We start from the raw sequence: 27,906 nt of genomic DNA, 5'->3' as shown, positions 1-27,906 counted from the left end.
GAAAAACAAAATATATAATAATTAGTGCTGGGACAACTTGATATCTATACAGAATTTTCAAACTTAACTCTCATGCTATGGAAAATATCATCAAATGCCTTATCATAGGACTGAAGCTTTCATACTGCTGAAAAAAATGCAAGTATATCAAAGAAATAATTGTAACCCATTGCTTTCTGGTAGGATTCCAATGGTTAAGGAAATAATGTTGATAATCAATAAAAACATTGCATTAAATTGAGTGTTTTTTTCAATACAGAGGAGGAAACAATCAGCAAAGACCACAGTTAACCTATGGATCAGGAGAAAATGTTTTCTAGCTGGACATAGGATGGGGGGGATAATGTATAGAATGTACAATGGGTTTAAATCATTTACCACCAAAAAACAAAAATTCCACCACAAAATTGGGTAATGTTTTAAGTTTATAACTTTCAAACATTTTTGCTTACACTGAAGATTCCTACTTCTAAATCTTCACACATATGTCCACATCCTGGAGTAACTACAGAAATGGGGAAAGTAAAGACAGACTTTTGCCATAGTAATTTGGTGGGTGAGCAATGGAAAGGTGAAAGGCAGGATACAAACGATCAGACAGGGGAAAGGGGAAAGTAAGATGGCCCTAATTAGGGAGAGCTGAAAGAAATAAGTTCACGAGGGAGAAGGTAAAATAACAATAAGGATGTATGAGAAAATCATAACAAATCATGCTATTAACTCTCCACATTCAGAATGAACTATCATTTGAGTAATTCTATGTACACAAATATCATACAAATAGAAATTATTTATATGGATATTATTATGTAAATATAATATTAGATAAAATTTTCTCTTCTAGGTTGATAATGTTCCCTCCAAACACCAATGATCACCTAATAAATACAGTAATACTAGACAAGAGAAATACTCTTGTAAGTTGTTGGTCAGGGTTGTCTTATAGAACCTAAGAGACTACTTACTTGCATTGCATTTGTTGGAAGATAAACACATATTGCAGAAGGCACAATGTACTTCATCACAGGACCTGATGCACCTTGAGCTGGAACTGTTCTGAAAGTCTCCTACCTAAGGACCAGCATTCATCATACCAGCAGTTGCCATATAAGGATTCAAAGAAGAAAATCAACCAACAGCCCAAACCAGCTAGCATACCTATAAGCAAGGCAAGAGGAAGTGCTAACTTTCATCTTCTTTTCTGAATAGTTCAGTTTGATTGTCTAGGATACTCACACCAAAAATAAAAAAATAAATAAATGCTAGCATATTGCTAAATAAATGGTAAATGTGAGTGCTGGATGTTAATGTAAAATGCACATTGGATGTTGTTTATTTGTTTAGCCCCTCCCTTGTGACCTTTGATATTTACCAAACTGGCTGCCAGTTATACACTGAAACTCAGTGTCATGCACTGTTAATGACCAGGTTCCCAGAAGGAGCACCACGGCTGGAGTGCCCTCGGCTTCAGAAGATGGGGTTCTGTATCCTGTTGTTCTTAGCCAATGTCCTCCTAACTTCATGGTTCTCTTTTGCCAAAGGGGAAGGTAAGCAGAAAGATATGGGAAACATTCACATCCTGTTTTGTATATTAGCATATTTTTGATTTATTTTATTTTTAATACCAACCAACCAGAGCTCTCAGGGATTAAAATACTCCCCAAAGGGTACACATGGACAGACCCATGGCTCCAGCTGCATATGTAGCAGAGGATGGCCTTGTTGGACCTCAATGGGAGGAGAAGCCCTTGCTCCTGCAAAAGCTGTTAACCCCCTCAATCCCCACCCCCAGTGTTGAGGAATGTCAGAGTAGGAAGACAGAAAGGTGTGGGTGGTTGGGGATATGGAACACTCTTATAGAAAAGAGGAGAGGGGGATAGGATAGTGGGCTTATGGATGGGAAACTAGGAAATGGAATAACATTTTAAATGTAAATACAAAATGTCCAGTTAAAATGAAAAATAAACTATAAAGTATTTTAAGTGAAAAATAAGAAACACTTTGAAGTGTAAACACCAGTGTACTTATGAATATAGTTTCTGGTAGGCAATTAAAGGAAAAATTGAATAAAAGGGTTTCGCTCCTGTTTTCTAAACTTCCAATGCAATTTAGACAAAACAAACAGTAATATTTTAAAATGCATAGATAATGAGCGTTAACAAGATTTATTTTCAAAGATAATGGCGATATAAATAAACAGAGCCACTGACAAAGCCAAGCTCCATACGGACCCTAAAGTCTCCTGAATCTGTGTGAAGTTGATTTTCTTTTCACAGATTAGACTTAATTCTGTCGTCATCAAAACGTGTACGTCTTTCCTTTTCAACCAAATTCACCTTTTATCAACTGGAAATGTCTTACGAAAGATTACATGAGGAAACCGGGAAAGGGAATAACAATCGAAATGTAAATAAGAAATACTCATTTTAATAAAGATGAAAAAAATCATAAAAAAAAGATTACATGAGGAACACTGTTATTTTTGATATCACTTCCATGAAATCTCAAATGACACTTTAAACAAGGGGTGGGGTTCTGGAATTTAGTCACTGTACTTGAATCTAGTTTCAGAAAGACTTTATTTTGCGATATATATTTTTGCTAATCTTCACATAAAATTAACAGTTATTTAAAGAGTGATTCATTTTTCACTTAAGAGAATAAATTAAGAACAAGATCATCATTTTTGTTTTGAAATGCATCCTAAGAAATTTTACAATATTATTTCAGAGATTAAAACATGTTTTTTTTGATTACTACATCTCACTGTGAGAAATAATAGTTACAGAATGAGAGAAGAATTTTATCCTGCCAAATGACAGAAAATACTTATTTTTTGAGTTTGTAGTGTATTAAAATTTATCTTTCCCTTTTGTCTCTACAAAGCATTGTGTGTGTGTGTGTGTGTGTGTGTGTGTGTTCCTAAATACAGTTAACTATGTCACACAATTTCATTTGTAAATACTGAGAGTTTGGTATTCTGTACAGTATGGAAAATGACCTATGATATTCAAACATGTAATTTTGACTTAGTTTACTAAGAATGAAGCAAGTCAGAGTTAAAAATAAGTAGCAGCTAAGAAATTTATGAATAGATGAGAGATCAGCAGACAGGGTGGCATGCAGACAAACAGACACAGAGAAGTAGATTGAGGGAGAGAGAGAGAAAGAGAGAGAGAGAGAGAAAAGAGAGAGAGAGAGGGAGAGAGCACAAAACATTATTTTTCACAAAATGATGTCCAGCAATAATCCTCTAGGGCTGCTAATTTATAGCAGGCATCATGACTTCACCTCTGAGAGTCTTTTTAGATGACACATTTAAGTAATAGAACAGTCAGCAACAGATATCACATGATCAGTTCTCACAATATCCAACAGAAACTGACAGAAAAGGTTGAAATCGTAGGCTGAAGTGTCCAGTGAATTTTCCTTCAAAGATAACTTAGCCACAGCTGATTTCTCAGTTGTTTTCTCTGCTCTCCTGGGAATCTGGATGGGGTTCTCCAGTTGGCTGCCTTAGACACCCTTTCTAAGTTTCTGCAGGATACTTGATGATGCTCCATTTCTGTTACTTTTGCTATTTACTTGTAATTCTCATCTAATGGGACATGTCTTTGCCTGTTGGACCTCTACCTGACTGTCATTAAAAAACAAAGTTTCCCTCACCTATTTCTTCAGGGTATTCTGGACATACAACGTGTGTGTGTGTGTGTGTGTGTGTGTGTGTGTGTGTGTGTGTGTGTGTGTGTGTGTGTGTGTGTGTGTCCTATAGTAGAGGTATTTGTAAGTTCACATCAGAATCTATAGGAAAAAATCATTTTCCATTTCGTAGTGGGTAGTTGAGTAAAGGCAGCATAACAAGGGTGGTAAACATTTCTGGTCAATGGCATCAATGAGTAAACTCAATAATAGGTGATTGGTGTAAAATATTTTGAAGGAAGTCGGAATGTTGTTGGTGGATAGGAGCAATATTATTAGAAAACACAAAAATGTGCAAATAAGTGTATGCTCAATAATTATAGACTATTACTTACCTTTTTTATTTTTTCCAAGGGATATATTGTAATTTTCCAAATATAAGACATGGAATAGTGTACGATGAAAAGAAATATGAGCCATTTTCACTGGTTCCTGGTGGGAAGATTTTATACTACTCCTGTGAATATAATTTTGCGTCTCCTTCAAGTTCCTTCTGGAATCCCATAATTTGCACAGAAGCAGGATGGTCACCAGTTCCAAAGTGTCTAAGTGAGTAAACACCCATCCTTAGATGAACACTGAGTCCATGAAAACAAGAACATGTAGGAAGGGAAGTGGGGTCTGGAAAATCCCAGAATTAGGCTGGAGAAGGGGCAGATAAAGCCTTTCTTTTAAGAGTATTTTTGTCCTCAGAAAAAATCCAATGAAGAACATATTGTCAACAGGTTGTCTACAAAGAAAAGTATGAATTGGAAGCTGATGATGAATATATTTAACTACTAAGAGCTCTTGTCAGGAATGTACTTAAAACCAATATGGCCACTCTTTTATGGAAAAATAAACACGTAACTATACACTGTATTTGAATTATTTTTCTCATAATGTCTAGCAAGACATTTTACTAGTCTATTTTCCAAAACTTACTTCACCCTAAGACTTGTTATCTATAATACATAGATCCTTAAGTGAATGCATGCAAACCCCGTGATGAAGGATATATTTTAAAAAAATGAAGGGAAACAATATAGATCAGTGAAGAGCAGATTAATAAAGTCATTATTTGTTGAAGAAAGAATCAGGAAACCTGTATATCATAACTATTCTATACAGAGAAATTTATCAGTGAAAATAATTTATTCAAAGAATATTTCAAAAGCACCATGAATATGGAGATTGATTGGTAGATGAGATGCTTGACCTATAAACGGGAATACCAGAATTGAGTCATACAGAACCCACATGAAATGCACAGTGGCCATCTACAGTCTCAGCACTAGGGATGTGGAGGTATAGCATCCTTGGGGAACCTCTCTATCTGGACCAGCTAGGATTCACAAGCCTCAGGAGATTCATTTGTATAGTTTGCGTTACTGTGTCATTCTTGTAACAATATTCTAAAGTGTAACCTACCTTTCAATTAACATCCCTCATATTGGGAATTGATATTTTTTTCTCTCTCTTAGGGCTATGCTTCTTTCCTTCTGTGGAAAACGGTCATTCTACATCTTCAGGTCAAACACGCAAAGAAGGTGATATTGTACAAATTGTTTGCAATCAAGGCTACAGCCTTCAGAATAATCAGAGCACCATCACCTGTGCTGAACAAGGCTGGTCCAGTCCTCCCAAATGCATTTCCCCCAGTAAGTACACAAACGCTGTCCTTTCAGATCCTTCCATGATCCACGATACTTAAAATCAAGTTTACTGTTATGGGTTAAATAAAGTTCTTTCTACTGACTTTTACCATTAAGCACTTGGATTTAGGTTACAGCATGTCTTCATTCTCACCATTTCCTATTTCTACAACCATAATTAGAGGAATACAAGAAATGGTTAAACAGTAAAAAGTAAACTTAATTATAAATTTGAACTATAATTTGCATATTTTTGATCTCAAAAGAAGTTGAGGAAAGGCCAATGAAATTGTTATTTCTTCAACTGATCACTATACTGGCAAGGGTTGTCTGGAATTAGCAGCAGCATTGGAAGTCAGACAATGAATGCTACTTTCTGATCACTGATTAAACATATTCTTTGCTATTAAAGTTTCTATATGACCTTGCAATGGTAATGAAAACAATTTTGAAGATAATCTTATACTTAAGATAGGATCTTTGTTGTAGTGCAGGCTGAACTAAAACTCACTATATTATACATGTCTTTGAACTCAATGAAAATCAATTTTTCTGAACATCCTGAATGCAGGAATATCATTTGTAGCAGTAAATAAATTGAAGTAACTCTTCCTAATAATAAAGTCTTCAAATAGTGCTGAGTTGTGCAAAATAATGCTGTTCCTTGAATTTCATTTATCAAGAAAAGTTTCCTCCAATTCAAACAAAAATATAGACTATATTCAGAAATCGGCACTAATGGGTCATTATAAATAGCAGACTCTAACTTCCCTCTCCAAATTTTGGGAAGTGTGAGAAGAAACATTAAACCTGCTCTACATGTTTAGCAGGATTAAATACTCTCTCGATTTTATCCCAGTCTTCTCCTTGTTAGTGTTTATGCTCCCTAAGTCCATTCGTAATTCTTTGCACCATGTTTCAATGTAGTGGATCACGGGTGTTTAGGATTTGTTTCTTCTAAATTTTCCAATTTACTATCATCAACTCTGTCATAGACATCTTCTATGAATTAAAGCTGTAATGCATGTTTTAGGTATTTATTCCACATGAGCTCTGAGACAGCCCCCCCATGCTCAAGCCTGGGTATAGGGATTTGTGATGAAGTAACTGGCAACCTTGTCAGTGGTGTCCATTGAGACTGTCTGCTTCATGCTGTCTACTGTGGTACAGATTGTCCTCCCTTAGAAAAACAGTCTCACTTTAGCTCATGTTGTAGCTCACAGTTCCGGCACTGCTTCAGTTATCTTCATTCTCCAATGCTTCTTTGTATCTTTTCTTTGGTAATTTTTGGTTTCAGAGTGGGACTACTACTACTGAGTCTGTTTAGTCTTCTGTAATTTTTGATGTTTACTATATTGTTAGATACAAATATGGTGTGTGGATAATCTTTAAAAAAATTTTTTTTTGGAATTGTTACGTATAACTAAACATCTCCAAATATTCTGTCACCTTTAAATCTATGATACTATAGCTATTAAAGGTATTCTGGTGATAATACCTCTTTAAACTACCTTTTACTTTTTGTTTGGTTTTTAATATCTCTTTTATTTAAACTTTTTTACAGTCTAGATTTTATCCCAGTCCCATTCCAGCATCTGACTGATCCACGTTACATACCTCCTCCCCCACTCGCTTTCTCCATGAAGATGTTTCCACCTCCCCAACCACCACCCAACCAAACCTCCCCATCCCTGTGGCCTCTAGTCTTTTGAGGATTAGGTGCAATTTCTCTCAGTCCAAACCTGGAAGTCTTCTGATGTAAATGTGTTGGGGGCTTCATAACAACTGATGTATGCTGGCTGGTTGGTGACCCAGTGTCTAAGTGATCTTGGGGTCCAAGTTACTTGAGACTGCTGGTCCTTCTACAGGGTTGCCCTCCTTCTTATCTTTTTCTGGCATTTTCCTAATTCAACCACAGGTGTCAGAAGCTTCTCTCAATTGCTTGGGTGTAAATATCTGCGTCTGACACAGCTGCTTGTTGAGTCTTTAGGAGAGCAGTCTGTCATGGCAGGCCCCTTTATGTGAGCATAGGATAGCCTGAGTAATCGTATCAGGCCTTGGGCCTCCCCTTGAGCCTGTTGTTGGACCTCCTTTCCCACAGCCTCTTCTCCATTTTTCTTCTGCAGTTCTTTCAAACAGGAATGAATATGGGTCAGAGTTTTTGACTGTGGGATGGAAACTCCATTCCTCACTCTATGCCCTGTACTTCTACAAGAGGTAGGCTCTACAAGTTCCCCCTCTCCACTATAGGGCATTTCATCTAAAGTCCCTTTCCTTTGAGTCCTGAGAGTCTCTCACCTCTCAGGTTTCTGGTACATTCCTGAAGTTGCCTGCTTCCATTCTTTCTGCTGCCCCTCAGAACTTCAGTTCTCTTCCCCTAAGCCAATAGGTGACCCTTTTCCCCTTCCTGTCTGCTTTCCTACCCAGGTACCTCCCTCCCTCCCCCCTCCCCTCCCTCCCTCCCTCCTACTGTGATTGCCTTCTTCTTCCTCCCAAGTGGGATTGAGGTATCCCCACTTCTGCCTTCAAATGTGGCAAGATTCTCATTGAGTTTGTTTTCTGTTAACCACTTACTACTCCGCATGGTACATGGCATTCAGCATGACTTGTTTACCCAAATAAACAAACATGGAAAAAGAACTAACTTTTCCATTGTGAGCTAATATCACTTCAAGATAGCTTCTGGGCTTGAGTTCTCTTCTTCTCTCAGGTCATGGACAACATCTAGCTTAGTCCATGCATGCTCTGTGCACGCTGTCAGAGAGTCTGAGTTCATGTGTGCCTGCTGTGCTTAGAAGTCCCTTTTCTGGTGTCCTTCATCACTTCTGACTTAGACAATATTTTGCCTCAACTGCCTGATTGGATTGTTAGCCTGGTGAACCTGGTTGTTTTACTAAATAAATCAATATCTTAAACAGATACTATAAGTGAAACACATATTTTAACAATTATTTGTATTGTTTAGGATTGTATAACATATAAAGTTGATAAAATACATGAAACCTATTTAATAATAAAATATCTTGATAACTTATACAGATATCTATGTGAAGTTGTTCTCACCTACCCAAAGAGACCATTTGTCCTGTAATTCCACTTTCTTTCTTGGAAAAGAGGATTGGATAAAAACAAAGAAAAAATAATTGAATGACAGTTAATGGTGAAAGAAACTAGCAAGGTTTCTTTAACTCAGTGTTATAAATGAGGCATTTTCACAGTTTTCTTTGCCATTTAAAATTATCTGTGCTCTATAGCTGTGGGCGTGGTAAACATATCCTCAGCACAGTTCATGAGAATATCCTAAATCTAATTTTTATTTTCTAATGTGAAGGTAGAGAGAGCAAAGATGTTTAGATCATTACAACATGTAAATATTCGTGAGAAATAGGTAGTGGGCTTTAGTTTTAGAAAATAAAGAATACCAATTGGTGTCTGACTTTACAATTTCAGGAAAAAAAATTGTATCTTGTTTAATGTAACCAAAAGCCATAATTTGGATTTGCAGTTAAACAGGCAGAAAGGTTTCCTCCAAATCCCATATCTCCTCCTTGTCCCCCTATTTCCATGAGGATGTCTCCACCCCACTTCACCCCACCCTCCTCAAACCTCTGAACTACATGTGGTCTCCAGTCTCTTGAAGGTTAGGTCCATCTTCTCTGAATGAACCCAAATATGGCAGTCGTCTGCTGTATATGTGTTGAGGGTCTCATATCAGCTGGTGTATGCTGTCTGGTTGGTTTGTCATTGTCACAGAGATCTTGGGGATTGAGGTTAGCTGAGACTTCTGGTCTTCCTATGGGCTTGCCTCAGCTTCTTTCAAGCTTTTCTGTAATTCAACAGACACTGGGTCAGCAGCTTCTGTCCATTGGTTGGCTGACTTTTTCAGCTTCTAGTCTGGTCTTTTGGAGGGCAGTCATGATAGGTACCTTTTTGTGAGTGCTCTATATCCTCAATAATACTGTCAGGCCTTACAGCATCCCCTTGAGCTGGATCCCACTTTGGGTCTGTCACCAGACCTCCTTTCCCTCACGTTCTTCTCCGTTTTTGACCCTGCACTTTTTTCAGACAGGAACAACTCTGGATCCGAGTTTTTTTGACTCTTGGATGGTAACCCCATCCCTCCACTTGATGCCCTGTCTTTCTACTGGAGGTAGACTCTGCAAGTTCCCTCTCCCCAATGTAGGGCATTTCCTCTAAGGTCCTGCTCTTTGGAACCTGGGAATCTTCCATGACCCAGGTCTCTGGTACTTTTTATAGGGTTTCTCCCATCTCCTACCTTCCAAGGTTGCCTATTTCCATTTTTTCTGCTAGCCCACAGGGCTTTAGTCCTGTTTCCCATGCTGCCAATACTTACCTTGTTCCCCTATTCTCCTTTCCCATCCAATCCAGGTACATCCTTCTATTTTCCAACCCTCTCCCATGATTGCTTTCATCTCCATGACAAATGGGATTGGGGCATCCTAATTGGGCTCTTTGGCTTGTGGACCTTCTTGAGTTTGTGGGCATTGTATCCTGGGTATTCTGTACTTTTTGCCCTAATATTCATGTATTGTGAATACAAACCATGCATGTCTTTTTAGGTCTGAGTTACTTCACATGGAATGATATTTTATAGTTCTATCTATTTGCCGGCAAAACTCCTTACCCTTAATAGTTGAGTAGTATTCCACTGTGTAAATGAACTACATGTTCTCTATCCATTATTCTGTTTTGGGACAGATGGATTATTTTGAAATTCTTGTTATCACACATAAGGATGCTATGAATATTTTGGAATGCATGCCACCTGTGACGTGGTAAATAATATTTTGGTTATATGTCCCACAGTGATATATGTCTTCAGGTTTATCTATTTCCAATTTTCTGAGAAACCTCCAGATTGAACTCCAGAGTGGTTGTACCTGTTTTCAATCCCACCAGCAATGGAGGGGTGTTCCTCTTTTCCCACATCCTCGCAAACATGTGCTGTCTCCCTAGGTTTTGATTTTAGCCATTCTGATTGGTGTAAGGTGGAATCTCAGGGTCTCTTTGATTTGAATTTCCCTGAGCTAAGGAATTTGAACATTTCTTTAAGTGCTTCTGGGCCACTCAATATTCCTCTCTTATGAATTTTTTTGTTGAGTTCTAAATCCCATGTTTTCATTGGGTTCTTTGTTTTCTTGGTGGTTAGCTTCTTGAGTTTTATATGTATTTTGAATATTAGCCCTCTATTTTATGTGGGGTTAGTGAAGATTATTTATCTGTAAGTTGATAATATTGCCTATTTATTATCTCCTTTGCCATATAAAAACTTTTCAGTTTCATGAAGTCCCATTTATCAATTATTTACCTTAGAGCCTGAGCCATTTGCTTAGGAAATTTGAACCAAATGCCAATGAGTACAATTTTCTTTCCCTATTTTTCTCCCATAGATTCAGTGTGTCTAGTTTTATGTTTAGGTCCTTGATCCACTTGGATTTGAACTTTCTGCAATGTGACAAATATAGAAACTTTTTTTTTAATGTATAGACTGCCAGTTAGCCAGAGCCATTTATCGAAGATGCTTTCTTTTTCCCATTGTATATTTTGACTTCTTTGTCAAAGATCAAGTGTTCATAAATGTGCAGTTTTCTTTCTGGGTCTTAATATCTATTCCATTGATCCACATGTCTGTCTCTGTACAAATCAATACTGTGTAATTTTATCACTATTCTGCTATAGTATAGCTTGAAGCCAGGGATGATGATTCCCTCAGAAGTTCTTTTATTAGGAATGGTTTTTGATCCTTCTTGGCTTTCTTAACTTATATATGAAATTGAGAATTTTTCTTCATCTATCAGGTTGATTTTCTCAAAGAACCTGCTTTTGGTTTTGATGGTACTTTGTATAGTTCTCTTTGTTTTTATTTGACTGATTTTATCCCGGAGTTTGACTATTTCCTGCTCTCTAATCCTCTTGGGTATTTTAGGTTCATTCTGTTCTAGAACCATCTAGTCTAGTGTGCTGTTAAATTGCTAGTATAGAATGTCTATAATAGTTTTTTAACCAGAACAGTTAGTTTTATGAATTTTCCCTTTGTACTGCTTTCATTGTGTCCCATATGTTTGGGTATGCTGTATAATTATTTTCATTGAATTTCAGGAATTTTAATTTCTCTCTCTCTCTCTCTCTCTCTCTCTCTCTCTCTCTCTCTCTCTCTCTCTCTCTGTGTGTGTGTGTGTGTGTGTCTCTCTCTCTCTTTCTTTCTTCCTTCCTTTCTTTCTTCCCTGACCAAGTTATCATTGTATAAACAGTTATTCAGTTCCTATGTGTATGTGGGTTTTCTCTTGTGTTGGTATTATTGGAGACCACCCTTAGACTGTAGTAGTCTGCTAGGATGCATGGGATTATTTCAATTGTCTTATATCAGATGAGGCTTTTTTTATGACCGATTATGATCAATTTCGGAGAAAATAACTTGAGGTGCTGAGAAGACAGGATATGCTTTGGTTGTAGAGTGAAGTGTTCTGTAGATATCGGTTAAATTCATTTGATTCATAACCTCTATTAGTTTCACTATGTTTCTGTTTAGTTTCTGTTTCCATGATCTGTCCATTGATGAGATTGACATGTAGGAGTTTCTCACTATTTTTGTGTGAGTTTCATTGTGTTTTTGATCTTTAGTAAAGTTTAGTTTTTGTATGAGTGTGCTAATGCATTTAGAGCATAGATGTTCATAATTGCCACTTTTTTCTTGGTGGATTTTTTCTTTCCTGAATAGGAAGTATGCTTCCCAAACTCTTATAACTTTTTGATTGAAAATCTATTTTATTGGATGCTATAATGGCAATCCCAGCCTTTTTCTTGGGACTATTTTTTTGGATTACCTTCTCTTTCCCAGCCTTTCACTCTGAGATATTTTCTGTCTTTGTTATTGAGGTATATTTCTTCTATGCAACAAAATGCTTGATTCTGTTTGTTTGCCCAGGCTGTTAGCTTATGTCTTTTGATTGGGGAATTAAGTCCATTGGTATTGAGAGATATTAAATCAGGTGATTGTTAGTTCCTGTCATGTTGGTTGTTGCAGGTTGCCATTATGTGCAGGTGATTCTCTCCTATTTGCTTTGTTTTGAAAGATTTAATAACTTGCTTTTTCTTGGGTATAGGTACCCTCCTTATGTTGGAATTTTCCTTCCAGAGTCCTCTGTAGGGCTCATTGGTAGATAAATATTGTTTGAATATGTCTTTGTCCTGGAATATTTTGACTTCTCCATCTATGTTGTTTGGTTGTTTTGATGGGTATTGTAGCCTGGGCTGGCATGTGCTTTCTCTTAGGGTCTGCTTGATCTCTGTCCAGGCTCTTCTGGTTTTTGCTGTCTTTTTTGACAAGTCTGCTGCAATTCTGATCTGTCTGCCTTGGTATGTTACTTGGCTTTTGTCCCTTATAGCTTTTAATCTTCTTTGTTAGTTCAGTGCATTTAGTGTTTTGTTTATTATGTAATGACAGTACTTTTCCTCACTCAAATCTGTTTGGTGTTATATACATTTCTTGTTTATTTATGACCATCTCTTTCTTTATGTGGGGGAAGTTTTCTGCTATGATTTTGTTGACGAAGTTTTCGGATCCTTTGCTCTGGAATCTTTGCGCTTCTCCCTTTCTATTATTCTTAGATTTGATATTTTCATTGTTTCTGGATTTCCTGGATGCTTTGGGTTAGGAATTTTCTTACGTTTTGAATTTTCTTCATCAGCTGTGTCAATATCTTCTTAGGTGTCTTCTACACCTGAAATTCTCTATTCGATTTCTTGTATTCTTTTGGTAATGCTTTCATTTGTGATTCCTGACCTCTCCTAGGTTTTCCAATTCAAGCGTTTCCTCTTTGTGTTTTCTTTATTGTTTCTACTTCACTTTTAACTCTTGGACCATTTTCTTCAGTTCCTTTACCTCTTTGATTTTTTTCCCTGTATTTCTTTAAGGGATATATATTTTTGCTCTATAATGGCTTCTACCTGTTTACATGTTTTTCTATTTGTCTTTCCATTACTTACTTATATCCTCCATAAAGTAATCTATTATATTTATGAGATAGGATTTTAGGTCAGCTTCCTGATTTTCCATTGTTTTTGCACAATCAGGGCTTGCTATGGTGGGAGAAATGGTTTCTGATGATGCCAAAGTATATTGGTTTCTGTTACTCATGGTCTTGGGCTTGCCTATAGCAAAGTGGTTATCTTTGTTGTCAGCTGTTCTGGCTGTCTCTGTCTTGATCCTACCTCTTGTGTCCCTGGGTTGCTGCAGTTTGCTGGGTAGGATTGTGTCCCTGGCTGTAGTTGACCTCTTGTGAGGTATTCATAGGGGGATGTACTCCAGTGGCATGTAGTCCTAGCTATATGAACTCTCCTGAATACCTTCAGACTGTGGAGTCTTCTGAGGAGAAGACAAACTGCTAATCTGTTGCCTGGCCTGTAGTAGGTCTTTTGGAGGCGATCAGACCGCAGTGTCTGATGCCCAGTGTGCAGCAGAACTCACCGGAGGCCTTCAAACTTGTCAGTTACCCTTCATGCAGCAAAACTCCTGGGAGGCCTTCAGACTGTGGTGTCTTCAGAGAAGCAGATAAGCTGATGATCTGCCATTGCAGAAATTGCAGCCTGGAAAGCATTATTTTTTGGGAGGGTCACTTTTTTGTTGCCCTGTGTGCAGCAGAACTAAGAGGCCTTTTGAAAATGTAAATTTGCAGCTAGCAATACATGCTAGATATCCTAAATAGGAAGACATCTAAAGATAAGACCTTCAGTCTCCTATAATGTCTTTTTGGGGATCTGTGTATGACTAAGTTTGGAATGTGCTGTAGACTGTAAGTATTTGTTAATACATTGTTCAATAATTAGCTTTCTATTGAAATCTTCCTTATATCTCATTTTATCGAATTCATTAGACTATTAGGATATTTTATTTTGGTTATCACTTTCTTATGACTATATTACTCTTAAAACAATGTTCTTTTCCTCTAACACTGCAAATAGATTTTTTCTCACACAGTACATATCCTGAATGTTTTCTCTTCCCCCCACTCATTCCAGCTCCTTCCTACCCTTTTTCTCATCTAATTTTTCCCCTTTCTGTATTTCAGGAGACAGGAAAGTCTTCTAAGGAGTAATACTAATAAAACAAAAATGAAACAAACACAGTAGGAGGTAACAAACAAATAATTTTAGGGAAAACAGCAGAAGAAAATAGATAAGAAACAAAATAGACACAAAGTCCTGCTTTATACACTCAGGAATTTCATAAGAATACTCATCTGAAAACCATAATATATAGAACAGCATGCAAAGTACCTTCCTATACCAAAGATGCTTGCCTTTAAGGGGTGAAGGCTCTATGTAGGCATCAGTGGGTGCAATGATCAGTGAGTTGCATATTTGTTGTTTTTCACAGTGTAGACTTGACTTCAGGTTGTTGGGTACAATCTATAGTCTTCTCAACAGCCTGCCTGTGTTATTCGGAAGTTTCCATGTGACCCCTCTGACACACATTTAATTAGATGAAACCTTATCACAGTATTAGAAGCTTCATTAGTGACATGATATGTCCATCGGGGCTCTGTTTCCTTACATTTTTGGTGATTCCATTTATATTCCCTTTATATATGTATGTATTTTAGAAAGCTTATATTGTATAAAGTTTTTATAATGTCCCTCAAATGACACTTAACTTTTGCTGTTCCTCTCTGTATTCTGTTTTTTTGTCTCCCCTTCCTGACATCCACAATTATCTACTCTTTCTCCATCCTAAGGAGACAAAACTTTGCCCCCAATCACTTACTCTACACCAAAACTCTGTTGTTCTATGGATTGTAACTTGGCTTTCTTTGACTTTACACCTAATATCTACATATAAGCTAATATATGCATGTATGTCTTTCTGGGTCTGAGTTACCTCACTAAGCTTGAGATTTTGTCTACTACTCACCATTTACCTGGGACATTCATGCTTTCATTTTTCGCATGTAAATAAATATAGCAAATTTTCTTTATCCACCAAATAGAAAACAAGAATATAATTTCCTTGTAATGAAACCAAAAGAGAGACAAACTAAGATAATTCCACCTCTAACAATAAAAATAACAGGAAGAAACAATCACTATTCCTTAATATCTCTCAACATCAACAGACTCAATTTCCCAATAAAAAGACATAGACTAACAGAATGGATACATAGAGAGGACCCAGCATTTTGCTGCATGCAGGAAACAAACCTCAAAGACAAAGACAAACACTACTACCTCAGAGTGAAAGGCTGGAAAACAAATTTCTAAGCAAATGGCCGGAAGAAACAAGCTGGAGTTGCCATGCTAATATAAAATAAAATTGACTTTCAACCAAAAGTCATTAAAAAAGATCAGGAAGGACACTTCATATTCACCAAAGGAAAAATCCACCAAGATGAACTCTCAATCCTAAATATCTATGTTCCAAATGGAAGGGCATTTACATTCATAAAAGAAACCTTGCTAAAGCTCAAAGCACACATTGCACCTGACAAAATTATAGTAGGAGATTTCAACACCTCACTCTCATCACTGGACAGATCATGGAAACAGAAATTAAACAGAGATGTAGAGAAACTAACAGAAGTGTTGAAACGAATGGATTTAACAGATATTTATAGAACATTCTATCCTAAAACAAAAGGATATAATTTCTTCTCAGCACCTCATAGAACCTTCTCCAAAATTGACCATGTAATCGGTCACAAAACAGGCCTCAACAGATGTAGGAAGATAGAAATAATCCCTTGTATTCTATTAGAACACCATTCACTAAGACTGGTCTTCAATAACAACAATAATGACAGGAAGCCCACATATAAATGGAACTTGAACGATCCTCTACTCGATGACAACTCGGTCAAGGAAGAAATAAAGAAAGAAACTAAAGACTTCTTAGAATTTAATGAAACTGAAGATGCAACATTCCCAAACTTATGGGACACAATGAAAGTGGCACTAAGAGGAAAAATCATAGCTCTCAGTGTCTGCAAAAAGAAACAGTATAGAGAATATGTCAGCAGCTTGACAGCACACCTAAAAGCTCTAGAACAAGAAGAAATAAATAAACCAAAGAGGAGTAGAAGGCAGGAAATAATCAAACTCAGAGCTGAAAACACCCAAGGAGAAATGAAAAGGACTATACAAAGAATCAACAAAACCGGGAGCTGATTCTTTGAGAAAATCAACCAGATAGATAAACCCTTAGCCAGATTAACCATAGGTCACAGAGAGGGTATTCAAATTAACAAAATCAGAAATGAAAAGGGAGACATAACAGCAGAATCTGAAGAAATTAAAAAAATCATTAGATCCTACTACAAAAGCCTATATTCAACAAAACTGGAAAATCTGGAGGAAATGGACAATTTGCTAGATACGAGGTACTAAAGTTAAATCAGGAACAAATAAACCATCTAAACAACACATAACTTCTAAAGAAATAGAAACAGTCATTAAAAGTCTCCGAACCAAAAAGAGCCCACGTCCAGATGGGTTCTGTGCAGAATTCTATCAGACCTTCATAGAAGACCTCATACCAAAACTGTCCAAATTATTCTACAAAATAGAAACAGACTGAGCCCTACCAAATTCATTCTCTGAAGCCACAATTACTCTTATACCGAAACCACACGAAGACCCAACAAAGAAAGAGAACTTCAGACCAATTACCCTAATGAATATTGTCACAAAAATAGTCAATAAAATTCTTGCAAAATGAATCCAAGAACGCATCAAAAAAATCATCCATCATGATCAAGTAGACTTCATCCCAGGGATGCAGGGATGGTTTAATATATGAAAATTCATCAATGTAATCTACTATATAAACAAACTCAAAGATAAGAACCACATGATAATTTCATTAGATGCTGAGAAAAAGCATTTGACAAAATTCAACACCCCTTCATGATAAAAATCCTGGACAGATCAGGAATTCAAGACTCATATTTAAACATAGTAAAAGCAATATACAGCAAACCAGTAGCTAACATCAAACTAAACTAAATGGAGAGAAACTTGAAGCAGTCCCACTAAAATAAGGGAATAGACAAGGCTACCCACTTTCTCCCTACTTATTCAATATAGTACTCAAAGTCGTAGCCAGAGAAATCAGACAGTGAAATGAGGTAAAAGGGATACAAATTGGAAGGGAAGAAATCAAAATTTCACTATTTTCAGATGATATGATAGTATATTTAAGTGACCCCAAAAGTTCCAGCAGAGAACTACTAAACCTGATAAACAACTTCAGCAAATGTCAGGGTATAAGATTAACTCAAACAAATCAGTAGGTTTCCTCTACTCAAAGGATAAACAGGCTGAGAAACAAATTAAAGAAATGACACCCTTCACAATAGTCCCAAATAATGTAAAGTAACTTGGTGTGACTTTAACCCAGCAAATGAAAGATCTGTATGACAAGATCTCCAAGTCTCTTAAGAATGAAACTGAGGATGATCACAGAAGATTGAAAGATCTTCCATGCTCATGGATTGGCAGGATTAATATAGTAAAAATGGCCATTTTGCCTAATGCAATATATAGATTCAATGCAATCCCCTTCAAAATTCCTACTCAATTCTTTTTTTTACTTGTTTATTTGTCCCTTTATTATTCATATATTGTTCCCTTTCAATTTTCATGTAGTTTTTCCAAATCTAGATTTTACATTCTCTTTTAATTCATAGATGTCTACACAGAAAGGGTATATATATATATATATATATATATATATATATATATATATATAATCTTTATGTTTGTTACATAAATTTATGAGGTGATCTCTCGTTCTCTTTTTTTAAATTTTATTTATTTTTTTCGATCAATATGTAAATAAGAAATACCCAGGTCAATTCTTTATAGAGATAGAAAGAGCAATTTGTGAATTCATTTGTAATAACAAAAAACCAAGGATAGTGAGAATTAGAGTCAACAATAAAAGAACTTCTGGGGGAATCACCATTCCTGACTTCAAGCAGTAATACAGAGCAATAGTGATAAAAACTGTATGGTATTGGTACAGAGACAGGCAGATAGATCAGTGGAACAGAATTGAAGATCCAAAAGTGAATCCACACACCAATAGTCACCTGATCTTTGACAAAGGAGCTTAACCATTCAATGGAAGAAAGATAGCATTTTCAACATATGGTGTTGGTTCAACTGGATGTCAGCATGTAGAAGAATGCAAATCGATCCATTCTTTCACCATGTACAAAGCTTAAGTCCAAGTGGATCAAGGACCTCCACATCAAACCAGATCCACTCAAACTAATAAAAGAAAAAGTGGGGAAGAGACTAGAACACATGGGCACTGGAATAATTTCCTGATCAAAACACCAATGGCGTATACTCTAAGATCAAGAATCGACAAATGGGACCTCATAAAACTAGAAAGTTTCGGAAAGCAAAAGAAACTATCATTAGGACAAAATGGCAACCAACAGATTGGGAAAAGATCTGTACCAATCATACATCTGATAGAGGGCTAATAATCAAAATATACAAAGAACTCAAGTAGTTAGACAACCCTATGAAAAATGGGGTACAGAGCTAAACAAAACATTCTCAGCTGAGGATTATTGAATAACCAAAAAGCACCTAAGTAAATCTTCAGCATCCTTAGTCATCAATGAAAAGAAATCAAAACAACCCTAGATAACACCTCACACCAGTCAGAATGGCTAAGATAAAAAAAACTCATGTGACAGCAAATGCTGGGGCAGATGTGGAGAAAGAGGAACACTCCTCCATTGTTGGTGGGATTGCAAACTGGTACAACCATTCTGGAAATCAGTCTGGAGGTTCCTCAGAAAACTGGACATTCCACTACCTGAGGACCCAGCTATATATCTCTTTAGCATATACCCAAACGATGATTCAACATACAACAAAGACACATGTTCCACTATGTTCATAGCAGCTTTATTTATAATAACCAGAAGTTGGAAAAGACCCAGATGTCCTTCAACAGAGGAATGGATTAAAAAAATGTGGTACATCTACACAATGGAGTACTTCTCAGCTGTGACTTCATGAAATTCATAGGCAAATAGAATGAGCTAGAAAATGAGTGAGGTTATTCAATCACAGAAAAACACACTTGGTATGCACTCATGGATAAGTGGATATTAGCCAAAAAACTCAAATTACCCAAGATGCAATCTACAGACCACAGGAAGCTCAAGAAGAAGGATAACCAAAATGCAGATGCTCCCACTCCTTAAAAGGGGAAAAAATATCCATAGGATAGGTTATGGAAACAAAGTTTAGAACAGTTACTCAAGGAATGGCCATTCAGAGCGTGACACACATGGGACCCATATATGTACAGCCATCAAAACTAGAATAAAGCCAAAAAATTCATGCTGATATAGATCTCTCCCGAGAGACAAATCCAGAACATGTCCAATACACAGGTCAATGCTAGCAGCAAATGACTGAACTGAGAATAGGACCACCTTGGGGGGAATTATAGGAAGAATTGAAAGAGTTGAAGGAGTTTGCAACCCCATAAAAAAAATGCCAACCAACCAGAGTTTCCAGGAACTAAACCATTAGTGAAGAACTATACATGGACTGGCCCAGGACTCCCACTGCATATGTAGCAGAGAATAGCCTTGTTGGGTCACCAGAGGAAGGAGGAGCCCTTAGTCCAGCCAAGGTCAGACCCCCAGTGCAGAGGAATATGGTGGGAGCAATAAGGGGGATGTATAGGAGGAATACCTGTATGTTGAGGCGGAGGGAAGAGAATGTGTGCTTATGGACAGGAAACTGTGAAGGGAAATAACATTTGAAGTGTAAGTAAAGAAATAAATCTAATAAAAAAAGAACTAGCTCCTAGACTAAAGAAACAATCCCTGTCCCCATGCAAAATTGAATAAAGGATCTGAATGAACTATTCAAAGAAAAAATATATTTGGAATCTTATGCACTACCTGGACACTCAAGATGAGCAAAAGGAAGTAATGCTATTTTTTTTTTTTTTTGCTCTTTAGATAATTCCTGTGTGAATCCACCACATGTGCCAAATGCTGTTATACTAACAAGGCACAAGGATAAATATCCATCTGGTGACACAGTACGTTATGAATGTAATAAACCTTTTGAACTATTTGGGGATATGGAAGTGATGTGTCAAAATGGGATTTGGACGGAACCACCGACATGCAAAGGTAGAGCATCATTTTCCTTAATGTTTATTTGACAATGCAATTTAGTTATTGTACATTAGTGAAAGTAAACTGAAGCAATCTTTAAAACTTTAAAATTATTTTATTTATTTACAAACCAAATGATGTCCTCTCCCAGTCCCCCCTCCAAGAACTCTTTCCCCCATACCCTATTAGTTCACCTCTGAGATGGTGCTTCCCCATCCCTCTTCCCTGGGCCATCAATTTTATAAAGGATTAGGTGCATCCTATCCCTCTGAGGCCAGAAAAGGGAGTCCTCTGCTAGATATCTGCCAGGAGCCTCAGGTAGCCTCTGTATGCTCTTTGGTTTTGTGGCAGAGTTTCTGTGAGCTGTGAGTGGTGAGCAGTCCATGTTAGTTGACACTGTTGGTCTTCCTGAGGTTTCCATTCCCTTCAGCTTCTTCAATACAGCCCCTGACTCTTCCATAGAGGTCCCAGACCACTGTCCAGTGTTAGGCTGAAAATGCCTACATCAGTCAACTGCTGGTAGAGTTTATTAGAGGAAAGCCATGCTAGGCTACTGTCTGCAAGCACAGCACAGCATCAGTAATAGCATCAGGGTTTTTTGGTGACCATCCCCACCTCCATGGGAAAGTACTCATATTGGGCCAGGAACTGGTCAACAATTCCTTCAGTCTCTGCTCCATTTTTGTTCCTGCATTTCTTTCAGACAGGAATATTTGGAGTCAAAATTTTTGAAGTTGGGTTGGTGGTCACACCCCTCCTCTGGGGGTATTATTGAACTATTGGAGGTGGTTTCTTCAGGTTCCTCTGCCCACCATTGAGTATTTTGCTTAAGGTCACCCACATTAAAACCCGAGAGTCTCCTCCATCCTGGTCTCTGGGATTTAAAGCATTATCTCCTGATTTCCTGTCCCTAGCAACTTTATGTTTCCACTTATTTTCCTGGCCTGCTGGGCTTCTCTTCTGTTTTGCCCCATATCTGAACTCCCCCCCCAATCCCTTCCCCTCCCACCCAGGTAACCTCCTCCCTGTACCTCCCATGATTATTTTTTTCATATTCTAAGTTGGATTGAAGCATCCACATTTGGGCCTTCATTCTTGTTTAACTTCTTAGGGTATGTGGAGTATATCATGGGTATTCTGTACTTTTGAGCTAATAGCCACTTACCAATGAGTACATACCATGAATGTCCTTTGAGTCCTAGTTTCTCAATCAAGATGATTTTTCATTTCTTTTTATATTTTCTTTACTCCTTTTTTACACTCCAAATGTATCCCCCTCTTTGTCCACCCTCTGACTCTTCCACATCGCATATCTCTTCCCTGCTCTACCTCCCATCTATGAGGATATCCACAGCCCCTAAACAGTACCCCGCCAGCAGATCTCTAAACTGCCTGGAGTCTCCTGTCTCTTGAAGGTTAGGTGCCTCTTCTCTGACTGAACCCAGACCTGGCAGTCTAGTGCTGTATATGTGTTGAGGGTCTCATATCAGCTTGTGTATGTTATGTGGTTGGTGGCTCAGTGTCTGAGAGATCTCAAGGGTCCAGGTTAGTTGACACAGCTGGTCTTCCTATGGGGCTGCCCTAATCCTCAACTTCTTTCAAGCATTTCCCTAATTCAACCAAATAGGTCAGCATCTTCTTTCCATTGGTTAGGTGCAAATATCTGCATCTGAATTTTTCAGTTTCTTGTCGGGACTTTTGGAGGGCAGTTATGAGAGGTCCCTTTTTGTGAGTGTTCTATATCCTCAGAAATACTGTCAGGCCTTATAGTCTCCCAGTGAACTGGATCCCACTTAGGGCCTGTCAACAGATCTCCTTTTCCTTTTGTTCTCCATCTTTTTCCCTGTAGTTCTTTCAGACAGAAACAATTCTGGGTTAGAGTTTTTTGAGTGTGGGATGGCAACCACATCCTTCATTTTATACCCTGCCTTCCTACTGGAGGTAGACTCTACCAGTTCCCTCTCCCCACTATAGGGCATTTCCTCTAAGGTCCTGCTTTTTGGAACCTGGGAGTCTTCCATGACCCAGGTCTGTGGTACTTTTTATAGGGTTTCTCCCATCTCCTACCTCCCAAGGTTGCCCATTTCCATTCTTTCTACTAGCCCACAGGGCTTCAGTCCTGTTTCCCATGCTGCCAATATTTATCATGTTCCCCTATTCTCCTTTCCCATCCAATTGAGGTACAACCCTTCTCTTTTCCCACCCTCTACCATGATTGCTTTCATTGGGCATCCTACTTGGGCCCTTTAGCTTGTTAACCTTCTTGAGGTCTGAGGATTGTACCCTGGGTATTCTGTACTTTTTGGCCTAATATTCATGTATTAGTGAATATATACCATGCATGTCTTTTTGGGTCTGAGTTACTTCACTCAGGATGATATCTTGTAGTTCTATCTATTTGCCTGCAAAACCTTTTATACTTAATAGTTAAGTAGGATTCCATTGTGTAAATGAACTACATTTGCTCTATTCATTATTCTGTTTTGGGGCAGATGGATTATTTTGAAATTCTGGTTATCACACATAAAGGCTGCTATGAACATAGGGGAATGCATGCTACCTGTTGCATGGTAGGTAATCTTTTGGATATATGCTCCAGAGTGATATAGCTGGGTTTCAGGTTTATCTATTCCCAAGTTTCTGAGGAACCTCCAGATTGATCTCCAGAGTGGTTGTACCTGTTTTCAATCCCACCAGCAATGAAGGGGTGTTCCTCTTTTCCCACATCCTCACAAACATGTGCTGTCTCCCTAGATTTTGATTTTAGCCATTCTGATTAGTGAAAGGTGGAATTCCAGGGTCTCTTTGATTTGAGTTACCCTGAGCTAAGGAATTTGAACATTTCTTTTGGTGCTTCTGGGCCACTTGAGATTCAATCCTTGTTAATTTTTTTGTTGAGTTCTATATCCCATTTTTGATTGGTTTTTGGTTTCCTGGTGGTTAGCTTCTTGAATTCTTTATGTATTTTGGACATTAGTACTCTATTGCATGTGGGGTTAGTGAAGCGTGTTTCCCAATCTGTAGGTTGCTGATATTGCCTATTGATTATCTCCTTTGTCACATAGAAGGTTTTCAGATTCATGAAGTCCCATTTATCAATTCTTTATCTTAGAGGCTGAGCCACTGGAGATCTGCTTAGGAAATTTGAACCCAAGGCCAATGAGTACAAAGTTCTTTGCCAATTTTCTACTATAGATTCAGTGTGTCTAGATATATGCTTAGGTCCTTGATCCACTTGGACTTGAGCTTTGTGCAATGTGACAGATATAAAACCTTTTTTTTTAATGTATAGACTGCCAGTTAGACCAGAGCCATTTATCAAAGATCCTTTCTTTTCCCATTGTATATTTTTGGCTTCTTTGTCAAAGATCAAGTGTTCATAATTGCGCAATTTTATTCCTGGGTCTTAATTTCTATTCCATTGATCAACGTGTCTGTCTATGTACCAATCAATACTGTGTAATTTTATCACTATTCTGCTAAAGTATAGCTTGAAGCCAGGGATGATGATTCCCTCAGAAGTTCTTTTATTAAGAATTGTTTTTGATCCTTCTTAGCTTTCTTAACTTATATATGAAATTGAGAATTTTTCTTCATCTATCAGGTTGATTTTCTCAAAGAACCTGCTTTTGGTTTTGATGGTACTTTGTATAGTTCTCTTTGTTTTTATTTGACTGATTTTATCCCGGAGTTTGACTATTTCCTGCTCTCTAATCCTCTTGGGTATTTTAGGTTCATTCTGTTCTAGAACCATCTAGTCTAGTGTGCTGTTAAATTGCTAGTATAGAATGTCTATAATAGTTTTTTAACCAGAACAGTTAGTTTTATGAATTTTCCCCTTTGCACTGCTTTCATTGTGTCCCATATGTTTGGGTATGCTGTATAATTATTTTCATTGAATTTCAGGAATTTTAATTTCTTTCTTCCTTCCTTCCTTCCTTCCTTCCTTCCTTCCTTCCTTTCTTTCTTTCTTTCTTTCTTTCTTTCTTTCTTTCTTTCGTTCTTTCTTTCTTCCCTGACCAAGTTATCATTGTATAAACAGTTATTCAGTTCCTATGTAGTTCCTATGTGTATGTGGGTTTTCTTTTGTTTTGGTGTTATTGGAGACCACCCTTAGACTGTAGTGGTCTGCTAGGATGCATGGGATTATTTCAATTGTCTTATATCAGATGAGGCTTGTTTTATGACTGATTACATGATCAATTTGGGAGAAAATAACATGAGGTGCTGAGAAGACAGTATATGCTTTGGTTGTAGAGTGAAGTGTTCTGTAGATATCTGTTAAATTCATTTGATTCATAACCTCTATTAGTTTCACTATGTCTCTGTTTAGTTTCTGTTTCCATGATCTGTCCATTGATGAGATTGAGATGTAGGAGTTTCTCATTATTTTTGTGTGGGTTTCATTGTGTCTTTTGATCTTTAATAAAGTTTAGTTTTTGAATGTGGGTGCTAATGCATTTAGGGCATAGATGTTCATAATTGCCACTTTTTCTTGGTAGATTTTCCTTTCCTGAATATGAAGTATCCTTCCCAAACTCTCTTGATAACTTTTGCATTGAAAATTTATTTTATTGGATACTATAATGGCAATTCCTGCCTTTTTCTTGGGACTATTTGCTTGGATTACCTATTCTTTCCCAGGCTTTCTCTCTGCGATACTTTCTGTATTTTTTATCGAGGTATATTTCTTCTATGCAACAAAATGCTGGATCCTGTTTGTTTGCCCAGGCTGTTAGCTTATGTCTTTTGATTGAGGAATTGAGTCCGTTGGTATTGAGAGATATTAAATCAGGTGATTGTTAGTTCCTGTCATGTTTGCTGTTGTAGGTGGCATTATGTGCATGTGATTCTCTCCTACTTTCTTTGTTGTTAGAGGTTTAATAACTTGCTTTTTCTTCTGTGTAGGTACCCTCCTTATGTTGGAGTTTACTTCTAGAATCCTCTGTAGGGTTCATTAGTAGTTAGATATTGTTTGAATGTGATTTTGTCCTAAATTATTTTGGTTTCTCCATCTATGTTGATTGGGAATTTTGCTGGGTATTGTAGCCTGGGCTGGCATTTACTTTCTCTTAGGTTCTGCATGATCTCTGTCCAGGCTCTTCTGGCTTTTGGTGTCTTTTCTGACAAGTCTGCTGCAGTTTTGATCTGTCTGCCTTTGTATGTTACTTTGCTTTTGTCCCTCACAGCTTTTAATATTCTTTCTTAGTTCTGTGCATTTAGTGTTTTGTTTATTATGTGATGACAGTACTTTTCCCCCCTCCAATCTATTTGGTGTTCTATACATTTCTGTCTATTTATGACCATCTCTTTCTGTATGTTGGGGAAGTTTTCTGCTACGATTTTGGTGAAGAAGTTTTTTAGGTCCGTTGCTCTGGGAATCTTTGAGCTTCTCTATTTCTATTATTCTTAGATTTGGTATTTTCATTGTTCCTGGATTTCCTGGATGTTTTGTGTTAGGAATTTTTTTAGGTTTTGAATTTTGTCAGTTGTGTCAATAGCTTCTTAAGTATCTTCTACAGTTGAAATTCTCTATTCTATTTCTTGTATTCCTTTGGTAATGCTTTCATCTGTGATTTCTGACCTCTTTCCTAGGTTTTCCAATTCAAGGGTTCCCTCTTTGTGTTTTCTTTGTTGTTTCTATTTCACTTTTAAGTCTTGGACCACTCTCTTCAGTACCTTTAACTCTTTGATTTTTTTTCCCTGTATTTCTTTAAGGGATATATTTTTTCCTCTATAATGGCTTCTACCTGATTACCTGTTTTTCTGTTTGTCTTTCCATGACTTACTTATATCCTCCTTAAAGGAATCTATTATATTTATAAGATAGGTTTTTAGGTCAGCTTCCTGATTTTTTCAATGTGTTTGCACAATCAGGGCTTGCTGTGGTGGGCGAAATGGTTTCTGATGACGCCAAAGTATATTGACTTCTGTTTCTTATGGTCTTGCGCTGTCCTCTAGCAAACCGGATATCTTTGGTGTCATCTGTTATGGCTATCTCTGTCTTGGTCCTAGCTCTTGTGACCCTCGGTCCTGCAGTTCTCTGTAGGCTTGTGTCCCGGGCTGTAGCTGACCTCTTGTGAAGCCTTCAGAATGTGAGGTCTTCATAAGGGAATGTACTCCAGTGACCTGTTGTCCTGGCTGTAACAACTGTCCTGAAAGGCCTTCAAACTGTGCAGTCTTCTGAGGAGAAGAAACCTGCTGGTCTGTTGCCCTGCCTGTAGCAGGTCTCTTTGGAGGCCATCAGACCGTGGGGTCTGCTGCCCAGTGTGCAGTAGAACTCAACAGGAGGCCTTCAAACTGATCAGTTATCCTGTATGCAGCAAAATTCCTGGGAAGCCTTCAGACTGTGATGTCTTCAGAGAAGCAGACAAGCTGATGATCTGCTATTGCAGAAGGTGCAGGCTGGAAAGTATTCTTTTTTGGGAGGATCCCTTACTTATTGCCCTGTGTGCAGCAGAACTGAGAGGCCTTCAGACTGTGATGTCTTCAGAAGAGAAGCCAAGCTGGTTGGACCTTATTTCTGTTTTTTCTTCATGTTTTGCAGGACTTGTTCTCAATAATTTAATGATTGCATGCATTTTTATTGCTTTTTAATACACAATCTGACTATGTTATCTCTAATAGTTTCCTAAACCCCTGTTACTGAAGTCACCCTACGTGTTTGTGTATGTAAGATCACTGATTAATGCTAACATTAATCAGTGACCTGCTACATGCAGGGCAACAGATCAGCAGATTGTCTTCTCCTTGGAAGACTGGACAGTTTGAAGGCCTTTCTTCCAATGAGTCAGTAGAAACGGAACTTACCTTCAAAACCAATTATTTTTCCCATTTCCTATGTTTTTGAAAAGATTCCTTCAGAGTTTTCTGTTACATATATTAAATGCCATTCTTTTTTATTTTTATTTTTTCAGAGTCCTTGTTTCATATAATTACTCCACTTCCTAGTACTGCCCTTTGAATAAATCTCCTTTATTTATTTTTCATCATTACTCATCAAGTTTTTTTTCTTTTTATTATTTTATTTATTTAGTTCCAATTGTTGGCTCCCTCCCCAGTTCCCCATTCCCAAGCTCTTCATTGTACCCTTTCCTTTGCTTTGGAGAGGGTGATCCCTGACCTACACCTCACCCCTACCAGCATAACTCTTTCCTGGTGCATTAAGTTTCCATAGGATTTGGCTGTTCCTCTCCTACTGAGGTCAGAGAAGGCAGTTCTCTGCAATGTATGTACCAGGGGCCATGGATCAGTCCATGTATACTGTTTTGTTGGTGGCTTAGACTCTGGGAACTCTGAGGTGTTCTGTTTATTTGATACTGTTGTTCTTCCTGTGGGATCACAATCCCCTTCAGCTCCATCAATCCTTTGTTTAACTTATCCACAGAAATGCCAGA

At 37.6% G+C, this 27,906-nt stretch overlaps 1 protein-coding gene across 2 annotated transcripts in view; it reads left to right on the top strand.

Moving 5' to 3' along the window:
• The first annotated feature begins 1,422 nt into the window (after positions 1–1,422).
• The window catches only part of LOC116911306 (complement factor H-related protein 1-like), a 32,581-nt gene continuing 6,097 nt past the window's right edge, over positions 1,423–27,906 (top strand). The window contains exons 1-4 of one of the 2 annotated variants that reach the window (XM_032915220.1): positions 1,423–1,547; positions 4,054–4,248; positions 5,163–5,339; positions 20,348–20,524. In XM_032915220.1, coding sequence (XP_032771111.1) covers positions 1,475–1,547; positions 4,054–4,248; positions 5,163–5,339; positions 20,348–20,524 — 622 coding nt within the window. In that variant the 5' untranslated portion in view covers positions 1,423–1,474. The remainder of the gene's footprint in view (positions 1,548–4,053; positions 4,249–5,162; positions 5,340–20,347; positions 20,525–27,906) is intronic. The other variant, XM_032915221.1, reaches the window with a different exon arrangement.

This window comes from Rattus rattus, chromosome 10 (genome assembly GCF_011064425.1).
Source record: "Rattus rattus isolate New Zealand chromosome 10, Rrattus_CSIRO_v1, whole genome shotgun sequence".
NCBI lineage: Eukaryota > Metazoa > Chordata > Mammalia > Rodentia > Muridae > Rattus > Rattus rattus.
This window is presented reverse-complemented; position numbering and strand designations above follow the sequence as displayed.